The sequence below is a fragment of the Trachurus trachurus genome, assembly GCF_905171665.1.
Source record: "Trachurus trachurus genome assembly, chromosome: 15".
In the NCBI taxonomy this organism is placed as follows: Eukaryota; Metazoa; Chordata; class Actinopteri; order Carangiformes; family Carangidae; genus Trachurus; species Trachurus trachurus.
In genome coordinates this window covers 12,909,044-12,933,917 of record NC_139906.1, presented here as the reverse complement: position 1 = coordinate 12,933,917, position 24,874 = coordinate 12,909,044, and the positions used below count along the sequence as shown (strand labels likewise).

Genomic DNA, 24,874 nt, shown 5'->3' with positions numbered 1-24,874 from the left:
TTCAAAAGAGAACTGGTAAGATGAATGAGAAGAGTTGCAAATTTCAATTCAAGTTCTCTGTTGAACAGAAAGATTTCACAGGAGGAAGAAGCGAGCACTCACCCAAAAAAATATAAAAGGATAAAGGTGCACGGCTACGGCAGCAGCTGAGAAGGGGAGAAAAAGCCAGCACACTCTCAATATCCCTTTGACGATTCTTTATTGCAGGACAGGCAAGCACCGACGTTTCGACCGAAGTCGAAACGTCTGTGCTTGCCTGTCCTGCAATAAAGAATCGTCAAAGGGATATTGAGAGTTTGCTTGCTTTTTCTCCCCTTCTCAGTACAGAAAGGTTTCGAAAGTTATTTTCCTCCAAACACCCTTAGTAGTAAAGAATAAAGAAAAAAAGAATGAACAAAGATGACAAAAATAAAAATCACAATCAAGTCTTGTGAATATAAAAAACACAACAATTAAAACACATAGAAAAAAAGAAAAGAAAAAAAAAGAGTATTAAAACGTGCCGTAAATACGGAAAATTAATAAATAAGATAATATAAAATGAAAGCATCTTGGTTTCAAAATGGTTTATAATGTTGTTATAATATTAATAAATTGTTATAGATAAAAAAAAGAGAAAAAAATCCGTCGTAGTCAGTCTTCATAATATAGTCTGACGTAGTCAATACTGGGAACCAATGAGAGGTCGTCTTTGTTGGTTACGTAAGCACGTCGCCGTACGTACGGATGTGCGGCAACAAGCTAGCGCGCCAAATCAACACAGCGAGAAACCAAACAACAGCAGAGTTCAGAGTCTACAGACGTTAAACTCGGCCGTTACTAACTCCTCCGGTCGCCTCGGAGATAAAAACCTGTAACCGGGGAAACCGCACGGCAGCAGCAGCAGGATGGGTTTGCTCGAGCGGTGTCAGGAGCTCTTCAAGACCCCGAACCTGTACGAGGTGCTGGGCATCAAGAAGGACGCGGCCGAGGCAGAGGTCCGGAGGAGCTACTATAAAGTCTCGCTCCAAGTCCACCCGGACCGAGCCCCTGACGACCCGCTGGCCACGGAGAAGTTTCAGGTGAGCTGTCAGACACCCACGACCCACAACCCACCAGTGTGTGGGCCACGGTCAGCGTCAATGAACGTATAGGTCCACCATGACCAGTGAAAAGTCCTGTACCACGGTCCTGCTGAAGTAAATGTGTTCAAGTCCTAGTGGCAGCCGCGTGCTTATGGTATCAATTAATTATTCTACTTCTACAGTATTTTACTGTTTACTTGGAAGTAATTTTACATTAGTGGCCTAATACTGTATACAAATATCTGGTCCCTCCGGAGGGTCACAAGAGATCAATGAGATTTGGAAAGAAGGAAACACAATGAAAACAATAAGCCTGTGCATATTCTCATTTGTCCAGGTAATAATATCTCAAAGGAGGTTAAATCGAAAGCAACTGGACTTAGTTATTTGTCTGGGAATCCAAGAGGCTTCATCAGTTCATGTACGCATCTGACCAGGCTGACCAGGCTGGGACTGGTCCTGGACTGGGATGGACCAGTCCCAGCCTGGTCAGCCTGGTCAGATGCGTACATGAACTGATGAAGCCTCTTGGATGAGAGGTGAAACGTCTTCCCAGACAAATAACTAAGTCCAGTTGCTTTCGATTTAACCTCCTTTGAGAATGAAAACAATGGTCAGAGTGCTCAGTTATATCAGTTTTGGTCTGACAAAATATATAAAGTTTGAAGGATAAATCAATCGTACTTGAGAATATTATACAAATCTCAAAGACATCAGCCATGGCCCATGCTTTGGGGGTATTTATTCACAGTTGATGGTTTAAAATAAAATGATAAACAATCATAACTGACTGTGAAGCTGTGGATAATTAATAACCAGATGGAAATGTTGCTGTCTGTCTCTTTGGTGTGTCCAATGAATTAAATACCTCCTAGATAAGACTTTATAGCACTGGGGCAACAACCAGGTAAACATAACTGCTGATGGATTAATTACAATACTTCCCGTAAAATGCTAACATGATCAAAGACATGCGTTTACTTTATCTCTTTGAGATGAGTTTAAAAGATATCACAGCATTTTACCATGAACTAATCCCTAATGTACCATAGCAAATCTTGTCACCTAAATAAACACATAATAACTTGCGCCCTCGGTCCATCTCCAGTTGAGCATCTCTCCACATCAGTGAGAGGCTGCAGATGTGTGTCAAATTGATTCTCACCTGTCTCTCTCTTGTTCCCTCCAGGTGTTGGGGAAGCTGTACGCGGTGCTGAGCGATAAGGAGCAGAGGGCTGTTTACGATGAGCAGGGAGTGGTGGACGAAGAGTCTGACGTCCTGAGCCAGGACCGCTGCTGGGAAGACCACTGGAGGCTGCTCTTCCCTAAGGTATTGGAGCACAATTGGGTGGGGTGGGGGGGTTCTTTTCTTTCTTTACTAATTTGACTCATTTATGAGCCACACACTTTTTTCTTTTTGTGTTGCTCTGAATTTCACAATGATATAGAGCACTGTGAATAGGGATTATGGTTATTGAGTTATTGCATTATAAATGGGGTAATGGTGGATTCATGCATCCTCTCCTAGTTTATCTGTCATGGTCTTATAAAACTACACAATAATATAATTTTAAAGCCAATGCAGCAAGTGTCACACACCTTTAAATGAGTCTTGACGACCTGCTCTGCCTCTGCCTCCATGTCCCAGGTCACAGTGCAGGACATCCTCGAATTTGAGAAGAAGTACAAGGGCTCCGACGAAGAGCGGCAGGACTTGATCCAGCTGTACGTGCAGCACGAGGGAGACATGGACGCCATCATGGAGTCGGCTCTGTGCTGCTCTCAGGAGGACGAGCCAACGCTCCGCGGCATCATCGAGGCCGCCATCCAGAGCGAAGAGGTCCCGTCGTACCCAGCGTTCACTCAGGAGACACAGAAGAAGAAGAGGGCTCGGAGGAAGAGGGTGAGAAGCCACAGAATTTATTTCTCTGGATTGTCTCTCGAGATGCCACTATAATAGGATAACTCTATTGATTCAAATGTAAATTTAGCACGAGATATGAGTCAAACATATGCTCACACACGCAGTATCTACTCACAAAGCACTGGGCGCTGATGTCTTCAACAGCTTTGTCGAGTAATGTGATTACATTTGACCTTCCTTCCAGGCTGACAGAGAGAGACAAGAAGCAGAGGAAATGCAGAAGGAGATGGGGCTCGACGACAAGGACGACAGTCTTGTGATGATGCTCCAGGTAACAAACACATGATGCACATGTATGTAATTGGCAAAAGGTTGTTTTTGTTTTCTTCTCTCTCCCTCAGTGACTGTTTCTTGTCTCTTTATCAGCAAAGGCAGCAGTCAAGAGAGAAGAATTTCAACAGTTTCCTGTCTGACCTGGAAGCAAAATACTCCAAACCAAGTGGGAAATCTAAGAGAGGAAAGAAAAAGTGAAAGAGCGCACAGGCTCTGGTTGTAGCAGATAAAATGTTATGTAAATCGTGGCAGGTTTCATCGTAGCAAAAAAAAAACAGCTCAAGATTAAAGGACATTCAAGTCCATGTACGAGGAGTGTTCTGTTCCCTTTCGTGTTCCTCCTCATAAAACTGTCCTTTGTTTGGCCTCGGTAGCTTTTTATGCCACATCTATTAAAATGTAAATGCATCTTTTATGTCTTTGTCATTTATGTATTTTGTTTTCAATGTTCGTAAACACAAATAAATTTGTATTTATATACACAAGTCGTACACAGCTTTTTATTCTCTTGTATAAAATGGAATCAAAGGAAATGCATCGAAGAAAAACTTTTTGATTTTCAAGCTTTGTCACCTTTGTAGCATGGCTGTCGGATATATAACTTAAATAATAATGACTGAGGGGAAAACTACCCTTTGTGCAGTAACCCTGATGTTACCTGTCAAAGCATCCCCACTTGGCTTTACTCAGGTAATAAAGATACATTTACATCAAACAGTGCTCTGTACAGATGCGAGAAATGAATTCCCTTAGTTATTTACAAAGTGTTTTTCTGTAACTGCCTCTCGCGTTCACACATGAGGTGTAGTAGCAAAGGCGAGATGTTCTGCCGGCGCTTGTAGACATCCGCCATGTTCCCTCTTCTGATCTCAACTGAGCCTTAATGGAGAGAAAGGCGACCAAAAAACGTACAAGGTGGCTTCTCATGTTCTCTTCCCTGTGTGCAATAATGTGCAATTTAAGTGGCTCTGGGTCGATGTCTTCTTTTTTTTTTAAACGCAGGGTGGTGGGAAATTGTGTCCTTATAAAAGATACAGTACCAAACTCTCTGATGTAGCATCAGAGAGGAAAAAAGTGCTTTTTATCCTCTCTATCCCTGTTTGGACCGATGTGTTATTCCCTGCATAGTCATTTACCAGTACAACACACCGCAGAGGATAATATACAGTACATTCACATATAGATATAATATTTATATATATACACAATCAGATCATCATATATACATGATACAAATACCTACACATACAGCTTGTGCTGTATGTGAAGATGGAGTTTCTGTTGACAGTTATTTGTGTTTGGCAGCCACATAAGCTGATTTCTGAAATACAAAAATAGGCCTCTAACAAAAAAAAAAATTCACAAAGCAGCATACTATGACAAAAATATGCTACTTGAGTTAGACATAAAAAAAAAAAAGTTTAGTGGGCACAGATGCTGCAGAGTGTTGCACTTTGTTGTACTGTGTAGAGATGGATGGCCGGAGGGTCTGGAAGGTCGGGGGAGGGGGGGGGCGACTACAGGCCGGGTCTGCTGGCTCTGGACGAGATGCCTCCCCGAGTGTAAGACCGAGGTGGGACTGACACCGGCACCAGGGGAGCTGCACAGAAGATGAAGGATTAAAATAAATCTCCAGGTAATGACTATTTTGACCTGAAAAGATTTTTTTTTCAGTAGGTAAATTGTACTGGGAGCCAGCTGCTGCTGCTGCCTCTCACTCTCATAGTTTATCTGAAGCCTATGAGTCTGGAATAAATTTCATCAGCTGCTTTAATCTACTGACCTGGGACAGGGGTCTGTGGGTCCGGCTCCTCTTCGTCTTTGATGGGCGAGTGCCCCAAGGGGTGGTGGGAAAACGAGTCCAAGAAAGATGAGCTGCTGATGCCAAGACTGACGCCGGTCACACCGATTCCAAGAGAGTCTGGTGGAATTAACACATGAATAAATACATGTGATTGAGTGATGCACTTCATCTCTCACACAGACAGGAAAACACAAACACACAAAAATTAAATGAATTAACACAGATTTTTTTAAAGGGTTTTGGTACACAGTATTGTTGGTTTAATAAAATAGAAAAAATAATATGTGTCAAACAAATGTCTGAAGTGGTGAAATTAGCAAACAATAATAGATAAAGAGTGGAAACATGCAGCTCCTGCTACTCTTTTTTACTTTTACTTACTGAGTTCTTACTACTCCTTTTATTGTTTTTATTCATCATTATTTTGTCCATGATGATATTGTATTTTTATAACTGTACAGCATTTTGGTCGACTGAGGTTGATTTTAAATGTGCTTAATAAATAAATTGTGACTTGACTTCACTACACCTCAAAATGGACGCGGATAGTTAATCTGACAAGGCTGTGGGTGTACATCTGATTAAAAAAAAAAGAAGGATGGGAGCCATGATGGCAGGATTTCATATCAGTTTTCCAACCACATTTTTTTCATTCAACTTTTCATGTTGAATTTCTGACCTGTGCCCACAGACGCTCTGCCTGGCCGCCCCTGCCCAATGTTGTCCAATACTGTGAAAGAGCGACGGTACGGAGTGTCCGACTGAGGGGAAAAAAAGGAGCCGTGAGTCAAACATCCTGTCATACTGATCATACAACTCATAACACTGACTGCACCATCTGAGAATCTGCTTTGTTGATTAACCTGATGGTCAGAAAAAAAAAAAAATTAACTTGACATGTTTCTTACCCTGTATGTGTGAGTGGTGTTGGGGCGAGAGAAGACGTCCAGTAAGTGGTGACGATCTCTTGGTATTGAACTGCCGGCTTCATCATTTATAGCACTGTGGGCGCGGCTGGACGGGCCTTTCTGACGCTGGACGGATGGACAAAAAAATGACAAAAACACAGGTTTATAAAATTAGGACAGATGTTTTTTACCACATTTCACAAATTGACCAAAAATATTCTTTGACATTTTACAAACATATCTTTTACACTTTGGGATTACTGGTAGACCTATCATCTGTCTTCATTGTCAGTGCAGGTGTTTCAGTGGTGTCGTACCTGTGCATGTTTGGAGTGCTGCCCTGAGTGAGATGGATCTGGGTCCCCAGAGCTGATTGGGGGAAGAAGTGTGTTTCTGCTCAGAGGCAACAGCGGAGATGTCAGGCGGTCGCTGGCTGTCGGTCTGTGGATGAAGATACAAGAATACGAAGTAAATAAAAACAGGTACAGATATATTTTTCTGTGCTGCACATAATTTTTTTTTTTTTACAGATACTTGTTTCTGAAGAGAAACAGGCTGTGGGAAGTATTAAGTATTAAGTAAATTAGGTAAATATTATGGTAAACTAAGGATATTTTAGCTTATCTTAGCATGAACCATTTACCAGAACCTCAAAAAGCTAACTAATTAAGATGTTATATCTGAACCGCACAAAAAATGAACAAAGAATTTATGAGGTTGTGTTTCAGCTGACTGTCACAATTAAGAGTAAAAATAAAATCAGTGTTCTTACTGTTTTCTCATTTAACTGTTGGCAAGAAAGTGAACAAGTATATTAACTACACCTTTAAGAAAAGACATCACAGTGAGACAGTAAGATTGACTTTACACAATTATTCTTTTGCCTGCAGTTCATGACTAGTTCATCTGTTAAGGTGGTATCACACATGAACCTTCTGTCACCTCCCACCCTCGTAATTTCACCACTCGGAGCCATAAGGCACGAGTTGAAAGGGAGTCTGTTTTCAAAGTAATCTCACTCTGCCTCCGCACAAGGGAGGAGGGGGGGGGTGGGAGTATAAAGTAAGATAGGATGTTGGGTGGGGTTGGCAGGAGTCCCATGATGCTTAAACTCACAGGCGTGTAACGCGAATGACCTCATCCATGGATCCCGCTGTGCTGGACTGACTCAGGCCGGGGACCAGTGGCTGGAGAGTCCGAGGAGGAGGGTTCCTGCGTCGAGCCGACTGCGCCGGGCGGGACAGCGAGGAAGAGCTCTGCTCCAGGGTTCGGCGAGGGCACGGTTTGCTGGAGGGAACCACGCTGGAGCCCGGTCTGTGGGAAGCCCGCTCCTCTGGCTCCCTGTGTAGGAGAGAGAAGAACACAATTGATGAATGGTGCATTTCCACCTGCTGCCAACTGGCCGTGTGCTCTGCCAAACAAGGTGTTAAAATCAGGGACAAAAACATCACACGAGGCCATTTCATTTTGCAAAAATGAAATGTGTTTACCTGTAAATGAAAAACTAAAACTACCAGATATCTTTTTTTTTCTGCCTATTCAATCTATGAAATCCCATATTACGAATATGTAAATTATGTGGCGGATGTGTCATTGTTTTTTTGCCTTTAATTTTTTCATTTTGGCTTATTGCATCATACAAGAGTAAAAACCTGGTCCATACTGGTTTCTGTCCAGCACACCCAGGTTCCTCTGCTGCAGGGGGATGCTGTGGATCACGATGAGGTCGTTCAGGTTGTGCTGGGCCGCCACTGCTCCAACTGGGACCCTTCCGGCCTGGGGAATGGTGTGAGATGAGGGGGGTAATGAGACAGGGGGAAGGTAGGGGAAGGAAGGTAAGAGATGCAAAAACACAGGGGTGATTAAGGGGTCAAGGACACACAGAGGTAAGAGAAAACAAGAGGCATAATACAAGAGGAAAGGAAGGTTACTTTAAAAAAATTTATCTTATAAAGGGCGTTGGCCACTTGGTTAGTTCTTTTCATATATAAAATAAAGTATAGTCTCCAAGATATGGTTATTTATCATGCAGTGATGTCAGGAAGGATAACCCCGTATCTGCTATGCCACCAACCAAAACTAACAGTCACAAGACAACCAAACAATAACTAGCAAAAGCATTCCAACATTCTCATTGTGAAAGAAAACGGAAGATCTAAAGAAAATCAAAGTAGTTCATGTTGAAAACAAGTTACAGCTAATCAAAATGACAAACAGTGGTGATGCTTTTGTGTTAATCAACAGGCACAAGCACATTTAGTCTAGAGATAAAGAGAATGAGCCACCGTGGCCGGCATGCACACAACACGCCACCATTTTGGCTCTAAGTGAGGGGAGTTACATACAGTGGAGGGTCTTTTCTGCTTTTTGGATTTCCGTCTGGACTTGTGCTTTGAGCCCCTTGACTTTGTGTTCTTTATGGTGGAAAAGGCATGACCAAAGGAAAAGAGTGGGCACAGAGGAAGGGGAGGAATAAGGTAGAGGAAAAATAAAGGGTGATAAAGACAGAAATCACAACAAAGAGGAGGAACGCAAGAACAAACAGACAAAAGGAACAAAAAGGTGCAGAGAACACGTTGGCAAGGTAAAAGGGCAGAGAGTAAAGAGGGAAAGAAAGAAAACAGTGATACGAGTTAATGAACTGGAAGCACTGGAAGACTGAAAGAGCAATAAGCAGGAGTGAAAAATAGGTGTGGACTGTGGAACACAAACTCGTGACTCTTGCAAAAACCTCATGGTCTGGATTGCCGAACAAATGTAGTATACTCTGCCCAGACCTTAAATATCCATCTTGAATGTCACAGAATCAGGATTGTTTAAACCTGAAGACAATCACTTTTTCTTTCTTTTTTCTTTGTCCAGGTTGGTTTTATTTATTTACTGCTCAAAAAATAAAGGGAACACTTAAACAACACATCTTAGATCTCAATTAATGAAATATTGCAGTTTAAAATCATTATTCAATATAAAGTAGAGTGTGTTGAGAACAAAATAACATAAAAATGATCAATGTAAATGAAAATTATCATCCCAGGTTGATTTCACACGGGTGTGATATACTTGGAGTTACAATGTCTTGTTTAAGTGTTCCCTTTATTTTTTTGAGCAGAGTATTTATTTATTTACAATCTTTATCTTTCTCTTTCCAGGTTATATGCATATAATCAAAGTGAAGGGAAAATGTAAACTACCCTTGATATATGTTGTTATTCATAAGAGGTCGCTATAATCATAATATTTAATATGTTTTAAAGTACCCATCTGTTCATACAGTATCAGCCCATATTTTTGAATCGCCCTCCTGAACTGCTGACAGTGATGATAGTGAAATGTGGCTCTCGGTCTACTCCCCCAGACTCACCCTGGTGCCTCTCAGCCCCCTCCCCCTCCCCACACCTCAGTCCACTGACCTGGTACTGCAGGCCAGCTGTGAGCGGGGCCACTCTGCTCTGGCCAAGTTTGGGCAGCGTCATGGGCAGCGAGGAGAGCAGCATGAAGGGATTCTGGGAGTCTTGCAGCACAGGGCTCAAGCTTCCTAACAGCTTCTCATCACCTGCCAGTCACACATGTAAAGTCACAGTCTGATACCGTTTGATAATGTAATTTAGCTCTAATGCACGTCAGATAGTAAAACTCAGTTCTACTTGAGGTGCAGCATTCCCAGTGGCGCTGAACCAGCTCTTTCATCCAGCCAACCAGCTGCTGCCACACGTCATCGAACAGCAGGTCAAGAACAGCTTGGCGACGACAGCGGTATGGCGAGACGGGGGGCAGAGAGTGATGCCTCCGACACGACTCTGAACAGTCCTGCTCCCACTCGTCTTCCCTGACCGAGTAAATCATCGTAAGCAAACAGAATTTAAAAAAAACACATGAGCGGAAGCTGAGGTTTAGATTTTAGCGTGTAGCGTGAAGAAAGCGAGTTACTCACTGGTCCCTACTATCGAAAGCCAGGTATTCCTCCATCTGACCCTCCATTTCAATCACCTTCGGCTTATAGTGACTGGAGCCACTGGAGATGCTTGGAGGCCCGTCCAACTCTCCTGACGCAGACCTGATCAGTGCTGCTTTCCTGCCCTGCACATTCAACCTTTCCACGCAGACAAGAGAAACACCTTAATAACAGACAGAAGCCCACACATGTTTGTTTTGAATAAATAATAGATTAAACTTTTACAGTATACACAATACATACACACACAGTGGGTGCTAACAAAGTGGCCAACACATAAGCCTTGTTAGAAGCAGTCTAACATTAAAATAGCAGCCTTAGAAACTATTTCTCAGTTTGCCAACATGACTTTGTCCCATAAACTTAATTAAGAAGCCAGAGAATCTAGGTCACAAAACCACAGTCGGCCAGGACTCTTCTATAATTGATGCACCAACACCAGTCATCTAGACAGCCAGCCAATAGCCACTCAAGGCATAATATTTCTTACACATTTCTTTAAAGATTAAAGCAACATACATGAGCTCCTACAGTTTCCAACATAAACTTCTGTCTGAGCAGATTTTTTTCATACCAAGTGACAAGAGGTAAACTTGACCCAAACTGTTCCTAATATGGGAATTTCCAATGACCAGTTAATGCTCATATGTTTAGAGTATACAGAATGATATTACTATATCATAAAACCCATTCTGTCTTTGCATCTTTGCAGGTTTCATTTCCAACCAAGTAATGTTTTTGAGCTAGCCTTAATTAGGCAGTGAGGGACTTGTACCTTGAACCTTAAGTCAGTCAACACAGTTCAGACTTACTCTGTATCACCTCTGTCTTTCTCCTGGGACCTCACACTGCTCTCCTTGCCTGCTGATGGGCTGCTGGCAGAGCTGCCTCTACCTGATGTAGCGTACCACTGGAAGCCCTCATCGCTGGGATACACCAGCTGAGTCCCCAAGATCCTTAGTGACACACATACAATGAATACATAAGTAAAATGATCATGTTTTGTGGGAATTTTTTTGAAGTTGTCACTGAGCTTTGAGCTTTGATCCCACCTTTTGCTTTGTCTAACTAAAAAGTCAACTAAAGGTTGGTAGGAAACAGTGGGTAACATACCGTAGATGTGGGAAACGTGTGGCCCACTGCTGGCATTCATCCTGCAGCCCCTGGAGTATCCCGCCTCCACTGCCTCTACCCTCGTACAGCTCTTTGTCAATCTCCTCAAACATTTGCTGCACCTGCCGTGACGCTGCTTTGTCGAACTCCTGTGGGACAGAGAAAGAGAGAGAAAGAGAGACGGGGAGGAAAGCTAGTCATTCCTCTGTTCTGATTGAAAGCTGCTGCTGTTATTGGCAACACGCCACCATTCTTTCTTTTTTTTTTTTAATCTCACTACAAGCTTCGGCATGAATAACAATTAGCTCCAACAGCCTCATGGGATGTGTGTTTGTGGTCAAGGTGGATCGTTCATATGCTAAGAGAGAGGGAGAAGGGAGAGATAGAGGGGAGTTGGGAGTGAGTTAGTTTGTGTAACAGAATCTTTTTTTTTTCTTTTTCAGCTTGAGGACAACAAACTAAATAAATCATTGAGTCCTGGAAAAGTTTTGTAGGACCAACTGAAGCTAGAAAGCACAGCATAACAACAAACCAATACCCAGTGGAATCAGGCCTTGCATATACAAAGAGGAAGCAGACAATCAAGGCATCTACGGTATGATACAGAGGCTGGTTGCATGTTGTTCTATGGTTTACCACTGGCTTGCCAAAAGATGACAAATGTTGTTAAGTAAATGAAAATATGACATTCAACCCTACATGAAAGCGTTTTGCCCTTTGCAACAGAATAACAAAGAGGATGGGAAAATCCTGGAGGACAAAACAATGTCAGGCCGAACCAGGCTAGCATCATTACTTCACATTAAGATTTGTTTTGTCAGGAGTAGACTTACATCGTAGCCCCAGGAGAAAACAGAGCTCCTCTCCGTGGAAATACCGGTGCCTGTGGAACTGTGGATACCTGACCAGGACTGGTTGGAGTCTACTGAGATGACGGTGGGACAGTCAGAGTGGCCCGAGGCAGCAGACGTCTCTGAGCTGCACAGGCAGAATGAGAAAGTTGCGAGGTTCATGTGCAGTTTGAGAAGTTATATTTCAACACAGTATATTGTTACAGTTTCCAACACTCCCCACTCTCTAATTACATGCACATACAATGTGAATTTAACCAATATATTCAAACATCTTAACTCCCTATGTCACAATATCAACCAGGCTGCTGGTTCATGTCGTCTTAATGGTGGTGGTTGTTAACATAATCATGGGCAATGTTTCAGAGTGGAAAGTAAAGGGCAAATGTCAAAGTAATTGAATATTCTAACAGCCCAACTCATTATTTATTCTTTTAATTGCACATCTGAAGAAGGCAATGTGATATCAATTAATCTATTGCTTCTCAGGGTCTTGTTTCACATAGTGAGAACCTTGAGAATAAGTTGTCCACTAGAGATGGTGTAATATTACAAAACACACAGGAATGAGTACCTACTATATCTCTGCCTTGCTCTGAGGCTTGCAAAGGTTTTTAACTGTGCAGAACAACCCAGGCCTGGCTGGCTGTACAACGACCAGGATTCAGTTACCTGTTGTGAGTGGAAACGGCTTCCTGGAGGTCATGGAGGTAGCGCTGTGGGGTTTGGTTATCGTCTGCTTCCTCTGGGAGAGGGTGGTGGTCAAGGCTGCTTCGAGATAACCCACGACTGCACAGGAGACAGAACAAAAATTAATTCATCAGAAATGTGGGTGGATTTGGTGGAGAATACAAATTATGTATTTATCATCAGTAATGGCCTTACTGTTGCAATAACATGACACAGCTTTATGAAATTATGACACTGAGTTTTTCCTTACCGGAGAAGCAGATAGTGAAACAGACTGGATGTCTAAATTATATTATGGTCATAATGATGATGCTGTATATGCCCCTGGTCTTTGTTCATCTTTATCATAATCCTCTCCTCTGCAATATATCTGCTCCAAAACCATACCGTTCATGCATATCATAGCCTGCTAAATACAAAACTTTACAGTTTATTATTTATTTTATTATGAAAACAAGGAAAGCTACAGTATGTGTTCCAGTTGAATTCAACCATGTCCTACCAGCTGGATCAATAAGAATATTATTTTACACAGTCATTCAATAGTCTGGGTTTCTACAGGGTTCAGCATAAATGTATTACGGCAAGTCATACTAGCCATGGTATGGATGATATTAACATATCAGCTGGCCTAATGTGGTCTATAATTATTTACTACAGTATGTGCATGAATGCATAAATATTTGTGAGTGTTCCCATGTAGGATATAACAATTACTCCTGATAATATCATTTCTAAACCATTAAACGCAAGCTGGAAGTGGATAAACATCAGAAACTGGATGGATTCATTAATACATAACAAAACAACTACAAAACAATCAATTAATTAAAGTGTATAATCCATCTGAGGCCATGTCAAAAATCAATCCTTTTTGAAGCTCTGCTTATGAGAAACGTATTGAATGAAGACCACTGAAGGCTTTTAGGGATAACTAACGCACTATGCCCACTGTAGAATAACAGTAAGTGTGACAGCTTGGAGAAAATATCTACTGTACACTCAAGATTACTTTATTTGTCACATACACAAGTCACAGAGTAACATGCAGTGAAATGTCTCCTGGTTGCTCCTATGTGAAATAAATACGAGAAATATAAATAAAAGAAAAACTACAATATATGTATTTATAATATAAACCTAATAATGTAACCAGAAATGCTAAATATATCAAAGTGTGAGGGTGTATGTGTTCAGGAGTGTAATGGCCTATATACTAAATGGTCTCTCGGTTTTGGCCATCATACTCCTAAACCGTAAATGCAACTCAGCTGGTACAGCAGGAAATTCTGCGAGGGACAAAACAAAATCTTTAATATTCGTTACTCACATCTCAAGTTTGTGCGATACAGGTCTTCTGTTATATCGTGAAATCATCCTTCGTCTTCTGGGTTTTTTTTTTTTTTATAGGCTCAAGCCTCCGTCTCTCATTCTTGCCTCCGTTTCCAGGACTCGCTGGGAACAGTGAGGAAGGAAGAAGGCTGACATTTCCTCCAGTCCACAGATAAACAACACTTTAGTGCAAGGAAGCTGGACAGGGCTGCGACTGTGGCTACAGATGCTAACGGTGTTTTTTTTTATTTTAATAGACTGCTGAAGCTAATTTTTAAGGAGGAGGCTACGTCCCAAAACACGCTAGATAACGTTACATGGACGCACGGATGAAACGTCAAAAAGGCACAGGCAGCGTTGTGTGACTCCTAAAAGAGACATTTTCCGACTTAGATAAATCTTGCTACACTAAACTGGCATCCTAGTTTTTGTCTTGAAATTTAATTTACGTGTAACGTTATTACCGCTAGCCACTGTCACCTCAGAGGACTTTTATCTTTGCTAATGTTAGCACCGTCCGTCCGCCAACAACAATAACACGGCTGTCATGGATACGCAGCTTCGTCCGCCCGTGGTCTCACGGGAAATGGATTTCGGAACCGTCCCAAAATAGCCGCGACACCATTGCGTGTTGAACAACAACTCCCAGAAGTCTTTGCGAGGACGTGATTGTGTGTTCCTGAAATGTTTCCGCTGAGCTTTTGTGGGCTCAGAGTAAGAATTGTGTAATAATAATACATTATTCGATTTTGTGAATTCAAAATTTGATTTCCTAAATTAATTTTCTATAAATTTGGTTGTTTTATCTGCAAAGTGAAGATGTATTAATATATAGAGTAGGAACGTGTTTGTTGCATGTTCGGGGTAGTCGAGCAGGATTTACGGTAGGACCTAAACAGTGGCAGATGGCGTGATAGCAACGTACGTAGAAATAAGTGAAGTTTCGTTTTTTCTCCCGCGTTGACACATAAAATTTTGAAAGGAACTCAAAGTTAGGTTGCCTGAGACAACTATCGGGATATCTCTGAGTAAGTCGGTCATCTCACTGCAATGGACGCCCTGCAGAGGAGAATGGTTCAGGAGGACATGGTCCAGTACAAACTCTTCTTGGTCCAACCAGACGGTTCATCCTCACAGCAAACCGAGGAACGGCTCTCACACCTTGTTGAGGAGATTTTGGCAAAGGTCGCCCCGCTCCTGATCCAATACATCTGGCAACATCAGGCGTTCAACCTCAAGTATCATCCGGAGAAAGGTATAGTCTTTATTGTCAACACCTCCCAGAGATGAACTGATGGAAATATTGGAGCAGTGATTATTAATGTTACCAGTTTGTATTTTCCTTTCATTAACAGGTGGTGTACCTGCTCACATTGGAGGTAGCACTCAGTTTGGGGACAATGTGGAAGATGAGTGGTTCATCGTTTATCTCCTGCAGCAAATCACAGAGGCTTTTCCAGAGCTGGCAGCCAGGTGAAATAGAAAATATATTGAACAACAAAATAATTATTTGATTGTCCTATTACAATGCTTAAGCGTTGAACCATTTCAATATTTTGTCAGCTATGTTCTTCTATCATTATTTTATTTTGTGTGTGCAGAGTTGAGGATAACGATGGAGAGTTTCTTCTGATTGAAGCAGCAGATTATCTTCCCAAGTGGCTGAATCCAGACACAAGTGAAAACAGGGTGAGATGCCAGTTATGGTGATGGCGCTCCTTCATCTTCCACTGATTTCTGAATATTTCATCACAATTCTCTGATTAACATATCTGCTTAAATAACTATACTGGACTTGGGACCTCTGTGACTGGTTTGACTTGGGGCTATTTTCCCGAATATTCTTTTTTGCACTTCCAAGAACACAGAAAAGCAAGAAAAACACACTTTTCATGCACTGGACAATCTTACATTTTATTTTGTACAATCATACAGTGATGTAAGTGCAAAGTTTCTCAGCAGCAAACACATAGATAATGTAACTTGGATCAATAACATGCAAAAGCACTGGCATGACTCTTTTTAATTAATCCTCACACATCATCCATGACTTCTGCTCTGCTTAATCTCTTTTGCAGGTTTTCCTCCATAGGGGAGAGTTATATATCCTGCCCTGTCCCTCCAAATCCAGTCCTCTGGGCATCTCAAAGGATGTTGCACCCACTGTGGGACAGGCCCTAGCGTTGCTCTCCACCCACCCGGATGCCTGTCGGGCGAGTCCCAAGATTTCTGTAGTCCTGAGGAAACGATTGGAGGGGTTAGAAAGTGCATTAAAAATATACTACTGCATAAGAATATCCTATTAACAGCCAGAACTAAAAAAAACATTAATGTCTACTTTCTACCTAGGTATCCAGAGAAGATTAAAACAAGTCTCCACCGTGCCCACTGCTTCATACCTGCAGGCATTGCCAAGGTCTTGGCACAGCGGCCAGACCTAGTTGCACCTGCAGTGTCAGCTTTCTACCTGCGAGATCCAATAGATCTGCAGGCGTGTCGAAGCTTCAAGACCTTTCCTCCTGATACAAGAGTCCTCACCTCGGTAACTACACTTAAACATTTATTACTGTAGGTTTAGGCAAAGAGAGGAAGCTGACCTCCTTTACAGGAAGTATCTTTATTTTGAAATGTTCTGTTAGTTTTTCATTTGTATGTTTCTGCCTTCAAGACCTTGTACTTCTATATATATTTGCAGGTGACATTCACCCGTTGCCTGTATGCCCAGCTGCAGCAGCAACAGTTCACCCCAGACAGGAGGAGTGGCTTCACGCTGCCCCCTCGCTCTCATCCCCAATACAAAGCCCATGAGCTCGGCATGAAACTGGTGAGCCAATATTCATTCATTCATTTATTTATTCACATATCTGTTAAAAAGAACCAAGTGTTAAAACATGCATTTTGCATTTACATTATGTGAAATGTGACACCCTAGGAAGTAACACATGTATAATACAACACATACACAGTAAGGCAAAGCCAACAATACCCACCCTTTTCAAGCACCCACATTCTCACACAGTAGGGGTTTACAAGATAAGCACATTGATCCACAGTCTTACTCACACACACTCGCATACACCCCCCATATTAGTGTTTCCTTTTCTCTCTGATTTTGTCCTTTGTTTGTATTGAATTATGCAATTTATTTTTTGTTTTTAGTTTCGTTAGTGATTTAATATCATTGTGTGTGTGTGTGACCTTGTCCCCAGGCACATGGCTTTGAGATCCTATGCTCCAAGTGCAGACTGCCATCATCAGAGCCTGATGCCCCCATCAGTTGTAATCCTCAGTGGAAAAGCTTCATGGACAGTCTGAAGAGGAACGACTACTACCGCGTTAGTCACTTTAAATAAAATAAATAGTGATTGTTAAGAGTTGGTGATGCTTAAAATTTCAGGCTTAATAGATGCAAAATACTTCGTGTTGCTCAGTTGTAGAAAATTAAATTGTTTGATGCTATTGTTGTCAAACACAGGGAGAGCTGGAGGGTTCAGCCCGTTACAGGGAGCTGACAAGATCTGCAGAAAACTTTTTCAAACAGTCTGTGACCTCAAAATCAAGGTGAGGACTGCGCTGTGTCATTATGCATGCCTGTAACATCCAGTTGTGCGTGTCTGAATATAAATATTGTGTGTGTTGTCAGTGCTTTGTCCCATGGTGAGGAGGTTCTCCAGCTGCTGCACAGCTGCAACTCCTTCAACATAGAGGAGCTGAAGAAACAAGAGTCACAGCTCCCCCAAGAGGACAGTGAGTGGAAATGCATCTTTGTCCATTTCTTCCCCACTATGAAACACATTTGTGTAAATACTGTCATCTTGGATTTATCATAATGACAGTCCAAAGTTATGACTAACATTTGTGTGCACATTGTTAGTAATAATGATACATAGAAGATTTCTGCATTTGTAATTGAGCATTGTTAATCTTGCCCTCTAGATGATTTTGGAGATTGTGAACCTGTGTTGCTCCCAGCTTGACCGTCACCTATGTCCTAATGCAGAGTACTGTCTATTTTTGGAAATGTGTTTATACTGATTATAAATAATGAATTTCAAGGTTTATATGACTTTGCTAGAAAGTAGACATTGTCTCTGCCACCTGGGATTTCCGGCTTCCTGCCAGTTCCTTTCAGTGTCTGTCCATTTGGTATATGTCCTTCATTCTCTACCCTCCTCTCTTTCAACCATTTCCCATAATTAATATTTCTTTGTGTCTGTCTCCAGGTGACAGCTGGCTGGATATCACAGCTCAGGATTTGGAGCGTATGTTGCAGGAGAGGAGTGGGGGGAGGGCTGATGTTGGCAGCCAAAACTCAAGCTCCACCAAAGAGACACAGCATGCCACGGGTGCAGAGGAGAGGAGGAAGGAGACAGAGGATGACAAGGAGGAAGAGGAGGCCAGCTACAGCCTGGTAGCAGTCAGTCAGGGGATGAAGAACTTCCTCAGCGCCATGTCGTCACATGAGGGAGCTGAACTGCCCTGGTGAGACAGACTGACTGCTGATCTTGCCATTAGACCTCAACTCTGAACTCATCAAAGACACGTTTATGTCAAATCAGCCATATCTATCTTTTTTGGGGGGGTTTAAATGATTATTGCCTCACTACTATTGTTTCAGTTCAGGTTTCACATGTTTCTTTTTATTCTAGGAGCAGCTCATCTCAGCCTTTTAGTTTCGAGGCTGGGTCCATGGCCAACGCACTGGAGAGACTGTTGGGTATGTGGACGTTTTGAAAGATATGGAACGGAAAAAATACTCCCAGAAACCTGCCATGTTTTATTCTTAATTGAATGTGACTGTATTTACATTTCTATAGGAAGTAAAGACGAAGAGTTAGATTCAGACGATCTAGATGATGATGATGAGGAGGACGAGGCGGAGGAAGAGGAGGAGGAGCAAGAAGAAGAAGAAGAAGAAGTGAAAGAAGACGGGTCCTCTGGTCACGTAGAGATGAATGGGACAGAAACTTTGGACAGTCTGAGAAGATACATGGACCAAATGGATGAGGAGCTGATGGGCACTAACATTGGAAAGAGCTTCAACCACAGCGTAAGTTTACGGCCTCGACCTCATGATATCATTAACTTCCAATAAATGCACACTAAAAAGTGAAATGATGCACATGTATCGTCCCGAATGTAGCTATGAAACCAATTCTTTTCCTCTATATGTCTTCTCTGCAGAACTACAGCAAAGCGGACATGACCGGTGGCTCCCCTCATCCGTCCACCGCAGGCGGTCTCCCACTGGAGGGAGAGGCGGACGACACGGAGGAAGAGATCCAGCCTCTTGATGTGGACTTCAACCTGGTCACAAACCTGCTGGAGTCCCTGAGCTGCCAGGACGGGTTGGCAGGACCGGCCTCCAACCTGCTGCAGAGCCTGGGCTTTCACCTCCCACCCAACTCCGATTCCTCGTCATGACGACTCCTCGTTTCCCCCCCCGTCAGAGTAAAAAGGTGATGAATGAAACCCAACAAGGAGCAGCACCTAAAGCCGCTACCATGGCGCCTCCATCATGTTGACGGCACTTCTGTTGCCAAAGATCTCGCTGGCGTTAAAGTGCCTGTTGAGTTTTCATCGTAAACCTCGGCTTTGTTTACATTCATTCATTGTGTTGACTATAAACTAGTGTGTGTAGGCCTAGCAGCTGCACAGAAGTCAGTTCTTATCAGATATATACACACAACAGACTGCACTGTATGTTTTGTAGAAGGGAGCAAATTTCGCTCTAAATGTAAACAAGCAGCCTCGTCACAGTCTTGTCATTGAAATCCATGTTTGTTGAAGGGATAATAAAACTGACAGAGGATAATCTACAGCAAATCCTCATTCTGATCAAGCTCATTGTAGATTTTAACACATGGCTCCTGATGTTAGGATCGATGGATGGAAACAGAATAAATATTTTTGCAAATAAACTTTTTGTATCATTTCAGTTTATTTAAATTCTACAGATTCTCTCAGGCACACATAGAGTCGCACAAAATGCTGTCAGCAACATTTAACTATCAACCCTTTCTCATCTGACATACTTTAGCAGTCAAATTCATTCAAGGGCAACTTCATCTGGTTAAAAATTCTTCCAGTTAAACATCTGAGTTTCGATACTTTAAACACAAAAATGTGATAAGGTTGGCTCAGCTGTCTTTGTGACCACCACAAAGAACCTGGACTTCACTGTTATCCTTCCTCATCTGAAAAAAAACAGAGTCATTGAGGACAACTACCACAAAGCTGTGGCTCCAAATTAATTCAGTGAAGCATGAGAGGTTAATCCTCTCTAATACTGTTAATTCAATTACAAAAACCATGTATACAATAGTCTCTCCTTATAAGTCTTCATGTATAGTGTTGGGCCCAAGTCATTATTTTGTTACATGTATACGTTATATTGTGTAATATTCTGACATGTTTCCAGTTAATGTATGCTGGCTACATGTCTCAAGTCATTTAAAGGCATAGTTGAACATTTTGAATGAGCGAGCAGCTCAGAGCTATGCTATGGAGGCTTATGGAATTTCTTGGTTTCCCCAGGCAAATGCAGAGACTGCTTGCCGGAAAACTGCCCCTGACGGGAACACGCATCAGCGGTTTTGCATGAATGTACCTCAAAAACAACTCCGTCTCGTATCGTTCCATTATTATCTCATAGCGTGGTGAATGTGCAGGTCACAACTTGTCCACCAGAGCGTTTTGGAGTTGTTGGATTGTGTATTTGATGAGTTTGATGAGGGAAACCAAGAAATTCCTTTAGCCTCCGTAGCGTAGCTCTGAGCAGCTCGTGGCTCTGCTCCGCCATTCTAAAAATAGCTTGCACCGACAATTAAAGGTAACGAACCAACTGCTATGACTATAGGGATTATGGCAATGGGCCAATTTGCCAAAATGTTGAACTATCCCTTTGAAGTGAAACTAGAGAAGCTGGAGGAATGGCTGCACCACTTGTCTTGCTGAATGCAGAACTGCAGCAGAAAGCGGCGAGACACACAGAGCTGATATGCACACTAGGAAGTTCAGCGCCACCCCCAGCAGGAGAATAGCGAGCAGGTATCCATGGAAGAGCAGGCATTGCCAGCTGCCCTGACTCAACACCTGCCAGGGACTGTCTGGGTGCAGCAGCCACAGGACGCCCAGCACCCAGCTCTGGTTGACCAGCTGAGTATAGTAGATGTCAAAAACAGAGGCCTTGGTGTCAGGGGAGTGGTGGCACTCGGCCTCAGACACTTTAGCCAGCCAGGTCAGAGAGAGACTGTGGAGGATTAATGCCAGAGGTGCATAAATGTACTCCAGAGGTTCGATACCTGACAGATCCTTGGAGGCTGCAGAGACACAGAGGAAACACCTTAGAGGTAAATTTGTTACAACATGACTGACCATCAGTTTCACCTCTAAATTATATCCAAGGGTTTACCTGAGAGGACAATAGATGCCCCGCTCACTATGGACATCAAAACAGAGATGTGGATAGGTGGTGGCGATGCCAGCTTCAGGGCGAAGCTGAAGCCGACAGTTAGCAGAGGCAGCAGAGGCAGGGTGAAGGCGAAGAGGCTGACGTACGGGCTGCTCGCTTTGGCCCACATGGCCAACACAGCATGGATGCTGCTGCAGATGGCCGGCACCAGCACCCTCTCACCCAGGGACCTGGAGTAAGGCTTCAGAGGCACCAGGTCCAGGACATGAAGGAGGTTTAAGACGAGCAAAGAGATCAGGACCTGGAAAGGATCAGATAATGTCATTATAAGAGTTACTGTACTCTAGTTCTTATGATTTTAACACACTATACATGTTAAAAGTGTGTGTTACCTTTACCATAGTGCAATGTTAAACTATTATAACAGAAATCAAAAACAGTTTCCATATTTTTTCATGATAACACTAGCACAAAGCTCACTTATTTAGTCTCTGGTCACATTCACAGGTTAGTCATTTGGTTAAACATCTATTACACACAAGTGTTTATCAACACCAGTGTCCTTCTGTGACTCCCCAGCAGCACGCGCTTTGTCCTTCACACTGGGTACCTCACACACCAAATAATGTCAGAGGTAGTTAATAGTCAGCAGCTTACACTTCACTGAACAACAACAACCCTTCAAGTCTTCAGAGGCTCAGTATTTTTTTTTTTACACAAATGTATCCACTGTGTGCTTCAATGATGAATATTGTATTAATTTTGATAAATGTAATTGCAGCATAGGCAAACATCCTGCTGTCACGACACACAGCACTCTGAGTCACACTTGCTGGCGTCAAGTAAGGCATTTGCCTACATTATGATTGTTTGATTCTCATCAAAGAATAAACCATCGATGCAAACCAGCTGGGAGCAGGAACCGACCTGTGCGAAGCAGAGAGGCACAGCGTACGGGTAATGGTACTGAGGAATGAAGATGCTGGCCACAAAGTTTCTGAGTTTATCAGCAAGGCCATATGTCACGACGACGACCAGGCAGAGAGTGGGAACCAGGGGCTTCAGTGTGTGTTCAGATGAAAGACTCTTCACCGCTGAGCCAGACCATCCTCTCCTCCACCTCCCTGCCCTGCACACACAGGAACAGACATGAATCATACAAAATAAACCCAAGTGTTTGTACAACCTCCTACGTTACACAGTGGACACGGCAATTGAATTACATAAAAAGTCAAAATTAAGGTACAGTAGGCCTACAGCATGACAAAAAAAGTCCCACCCCGGTCTAAAATCTCTTTCCCTCAATGTTTTTAAAAAAAAAAACTAAAGCCCAGTCTAGAGTTGGTGTGTTTTTTGTTGCTGAGACCTCACAGGAAATCATACACACTTAAATTGAAGTGAGAGACAAAACATATAAAGGAAAAACAGCTATTTCCATACCTGAACATGACTGTAAGAGACAAAAAGGGCTTTTAAAAACTTTAAAAGTGCAACAATATGTACAGGAAATACATCTTTAGAACTGCAATTGTTTTTGGTGTTTATTGTCAATATGGAAAGAAAGAAAGAAAGAAAGAAAGAAAGAAAGAAAGAAAGAAAGAAAGAAAGAAAGAAAGAAAGAAAGAAAGAAAGAAAGAAAGAAAGAAAGAAATTGGTGTCATGGCAGACGAGGTGAGGAGGACATTTCCAAAAATTGAACAAAAGCCACTGGCAGCGTGTTACACTTAATCAAATTCTCAGAATAATAACAACCGGAAGATAGCCTAGTATTAGTCTATACAGTGTGCATCCTACCCTCTTTTTTGGACATAAGCATGAAAACACAAATTTTACTCACCATCTGAAATTCCTCAAAAAGTCATGTTTCATCTTCAAACTCCAATCATTCCCTCGGAGTAGATGTTAACACCACTGACTACTAATAATAGTAGTACAGTTAAAATGTATTAATAATTCACCCCCTTAACCAACGTCTCGCTCCATAATCCTGCTGAGCCGGCCTCTGTCCACCTGCTCTCTGTCCTGCGGGCAGTCACCTCATTTGTTTTCTGGCTGTGTCCAGATGGACTTTGAGCTTGGTCTGTTTGTCTTCCCATGATTAAAGAAGCAATCTATGGGGACAGTTAGTGAAAATGATTTTCTGCAAAGATGCACAGAAATAGAGCAGACATCTGTGGAATCCATTAAAGTCTGTTTGCTGACACATTTTATTACACACGATGTGTTATGCTGAGAGACAGCGGCATCTCTCAGTCTCATGAGAGGAATGTGGCATGTTATCATCATATTAAACTGGATATTGATTATTATTAATTTTTACCTTTAACTTTGATAAGATACATTCTTGTGAGGGTTAGGGCTGGGAGAGATAAAACTGTGGCAGTTTCCTTTCAGCTTTGACACCTGTTTGTGACATTCCTGACAGTCCATCCCAAGCTTTACCTTCCCTACCCCCCCCCCCCCCCCCCCCCCCCCCCCCTCTGTCCCTCGAGCTGCAAAGGCCCCCCATGACATCATGAGTCCATGAACCACATGGCTACAGGGCAGAGGGCCTGTCTAAGTAAGCAGACCTAGTGGGTGGGGGTCTCTGCACTCTGGAGCTCAGACAAACACTGTAGCAGCATGAGCAGTAAGTGTGTGAGTTTGCAGGGGCCTTCATGCATGGCTGTGTGTCAGTGAGGCTGGCTGAACATAATGGAGGATGACTAATTGTGCGTGTGTTTGTTTATTTCTAGGATCCCCGTTAGCTGATGTCATCTATTCTTCCTGGGGTCTTCAATGCAATTAAAAACATAGTACTCAGATTCATTACTGTTATGAATCACTGTAACACATCATCATCATATACACAAACAGCAAACAGTGTGTGTGTTACATGTGTGCAGACTGAAGTGGGGGCACTGGTACAGTATGTTGAAGTGTGTGTTGTGTGTACACTCATTATGAGTGATGATGTACATGTATTAGTACACTGACGTGTGTTCTTCACTGACCATTCACAAAGTGTAGGAAAGGTTATTTCAGTTCACTCACTCGGGAGCACAACAGGGGGCAGTCACAGGCTGTTTTCATTTTGGCAGCCTCCAGCTTCACTCTCATTTGTAGGATTGAAAACTATCAAGAAAATAAAAATATGATAACAGTCATTTTGAGAGCACAATTTTCCAAAACAAGTCAGCTTGATGTGTTTTTCATACTTATAATGTACTTTTGATTTGTTTTATTGTCTGCTGCGTAACATCTTCACTCCATTGCATAATTTTGTATTTTCCGTGAATTACAATTCTACAATTTCCACATTTACTTAATACCAGGGTTGTCTGCTGCCCTTCAATTCATATTTAACAAATGATCATGCTATACAATGTGTATCATCATTGGAGATAATAGAACCCAGCAGTACAATGCAATATTAAAACACTGCTTTCATGTATATTCTTCAGTGATTATAATTATAATCATAATCATATGACTCTCTCCAAGAGGTGACTCTGCATATTAGTTAATTATTTTTAGTAGCAGACCTTTACACCACTACCACAAACATAA

The 24,874-nt window shown here is 42.3% G+C and overlaps 4 protein-coding genes across 5 annotated transcripts; 2 read left to right on the top strand and 2 right to left on the bottom strand.

Annotated features, from left to right (window-relative positions):
- The first annotated feature begins 725 nt into the window (after window positions 1-725).
- dnajc9 (DnaJ (Hsp40) homolog, subfamily C, member 9) lies at window positions 726-3,733 on the top strand. Its single transcript, XM_083988765.1, has 5 exons — window positions 726-1,061; window positions 2,254-2,394; window positions 2,713-2,967; window positions 3,173-3,259; window positions 3,355-3,733. Exons 1-5 carry the CDS (start codon window positions 888-890, stop codon window positions 3,457-3,459), a joined length of 762 nt encoding a protein of 253 aa, XP_083844891.1. The 5' UTR covers window positions 726-887; the 3' UTR covers window positions 3,460-3,733.
- Window positions 3,734-4,730: 997 nt separating this feature from the next.
- Window positions 4,731-14,456, bottom strand: fam149b1 (family with sequence similarity 149 member B1). Its single transcript, XM_083988295.1, has 15 exons — window positions 13,910-14,456; window positions 12,562-12,678; window positions 11,872-12,016; window positions 11,039-11,187; window positions 10,738-10,881; window positions 9,905-10,063; window positions 9,618-9,799; window positions 9,384-9,526; window positions 7,637-7,749; window positions 7,090-7,314; window positions 6,291-6,414; window positions 5,974-6,099; window positions 5,745-5,826; window positions 5,045-5,182; window positions 4,731-4,861 (listed from the first exon to the last, which is right to left on the bottom strand). The coding sequence occupies exons 1-15, from the start codon at window positions 13,954-13,956 to the stop codon at window positions 4,779-4,781; spliced, it is 1,977 nt and encodes a 658-aa protein (XP_083844421.1). The 5' UTR covers window positions 13,957-14,456; the 3' UTR covers window positions 4,731-4,778.
- A 351-nt stretch (window positions 14,457-14,807) lies between these two features.
- ecd (ecdysoneless homolog) lies at window positions 14,808-19,729 on the top strand. Its single transcript, XM_083988285.1, has 13 exons — window positions 14,808-15,166; window positions 15,267-15,384; window positions 15,513-15,600; window positions 15,990-16,168; window positions 16,261-16,453; window positions 16,607-16,735; window positions 17,121-17,246; window positions 17,387-17,472; window positions 17,555-17,658; window positions 18,135-18,393; window positions 18,561-18,628; window positions 18,729-18,961; window positions 19,096-19,729. Exons 1-13 carry the CDS (start codon window positions 14,962-14,964, stop codon window positions 19,333-19,335), a joined length of 2,028 nt encoding a protein of 675 aa, XP_083844411.1. The 5' UTR covers window positions 14,808-14,961; the 3' UTR covers window positions 19,336-19,729.
- A 147-nt stretch (window positions 19,730-19,876) lies between these two features.
- On the bottom strand, window positions 19,877-23,366 carry LOC310998306 (uncharacterized protein). Of its 2 annotated transcripts, XR_014595988.1 has the most exons (5): window positions 23,163-23,366; window positions 22,253-22,454; window positions 21,326-21,626; window positions 20,711-21,233; window positions 19,877-20,662 (listed from the first exon to the last, which is right to left on the bottom strand). XR_014595988.1 is itself a non-coding variant. In XM_083988287.1 (4 exons), the coding sequence occupies exons 1-4, from the start codon at window positions 23,192-23,194 to the stop codon at window positions 20,827-20,829; spliced, it is 942 nt and encodes a 313-aa protein (XP_083844413.1). In that variant the 5' UTR covers window positions 23,195-23,366; the 3' UTR covers window positions 19,877-20,826. The 2 variants fall into 2 exon arrangements, 1 of the variants encoding a protein (XP_083844413.1); XM_083988287.1 differs by having other exon boundaries at window positions 19,877-21,233.
- Window positions 23,367-24,874: the final 1,508 nt, after the last annotated feature.

Bases quoted from the DNA above. Each gene is read 5' to 3' on its own strand.
- ecd (XM_083988285.1), top strand. From the start codon at position 14,962: ATGGACGCCCTGCAGAGGAGAATGGTTCAGGAGGACATGGTCCAGTAC. The intron at 16,454-16,606 runs GTAACTACACTT...ATATATTTGCAG, and splicing joins ATACAAGAGTCCTCACCTCG to GTGACATTCACCCGTTGCCT. The intron at 17,247-17,386 runs GTTAGTCACTTT...TGTCAAACACAG, and splicing joins AGAGGAACGACTACTACCGC to GGAGAGCTGGAGGGTTCAGC.
- dnajc9 (XM_083988765.1), top strand. From the start codon at position 888: ATGGGTTTGCTCGAGCGGTGTCAGGAGCTCTTCAAGACCCCGAACCTG. The intron at 2,395-2,712 runs GTATTGGAGCAC...TCCATGTCCCAG, and splicing joins GGAGGCTGCTCTTCCCTAAG to GTCACAGTGCAGGACATCCT. The intron at 3,260-3,354 runs GTAACAAACACA...TCTCTTTATCAG, and splicing joins GTCTTGTGATGATGCTCCAG to CAAAGGCAGCAGTCAAGAGA.
- fam149b1 (XM_083988295.1), bottom strand. From the start codon at position 13,956: ATGATTTCACGATATAACAGAAGACCTGTATCGCACAAACTTGAGAT. The intron at 10,882-11,038 runs GTATGTTACCCA...TGTGTCACTAAG, and splicing joins ACACGTTTCCCACATCTACG to GATCTTGGGGACTCAGCTGG. The intron at 4,862-5,044 runs GTCAGTAGATTA...TCTTCTGTGCAG, and splicing joins CCCACAGACCCCTGTCCCAG to CTCCCCTGGTGCCGGTGTCA.
- LOC310998306 (XM_083988287.1), bottom strand. From the start codon at position 23,194: ATGAAACATGACTTTTTGAGGAATTTCAGATG. The intron at 22,455-23,162 runs GTGAGTAAAATT...CTGTGTGTGCAG, and splicing joins TTTTTGAGGAATTTCAGATG to GGCAGGGAGGTGGAGGAGAG. The intron at 21,234-21,325 runs GTAAACCCTTGG...GTGTCTCTGCAG, and splicing joins GGCATCTATTGTCCTCTCAG to CCTCCAAGGATCTGTCAGGT.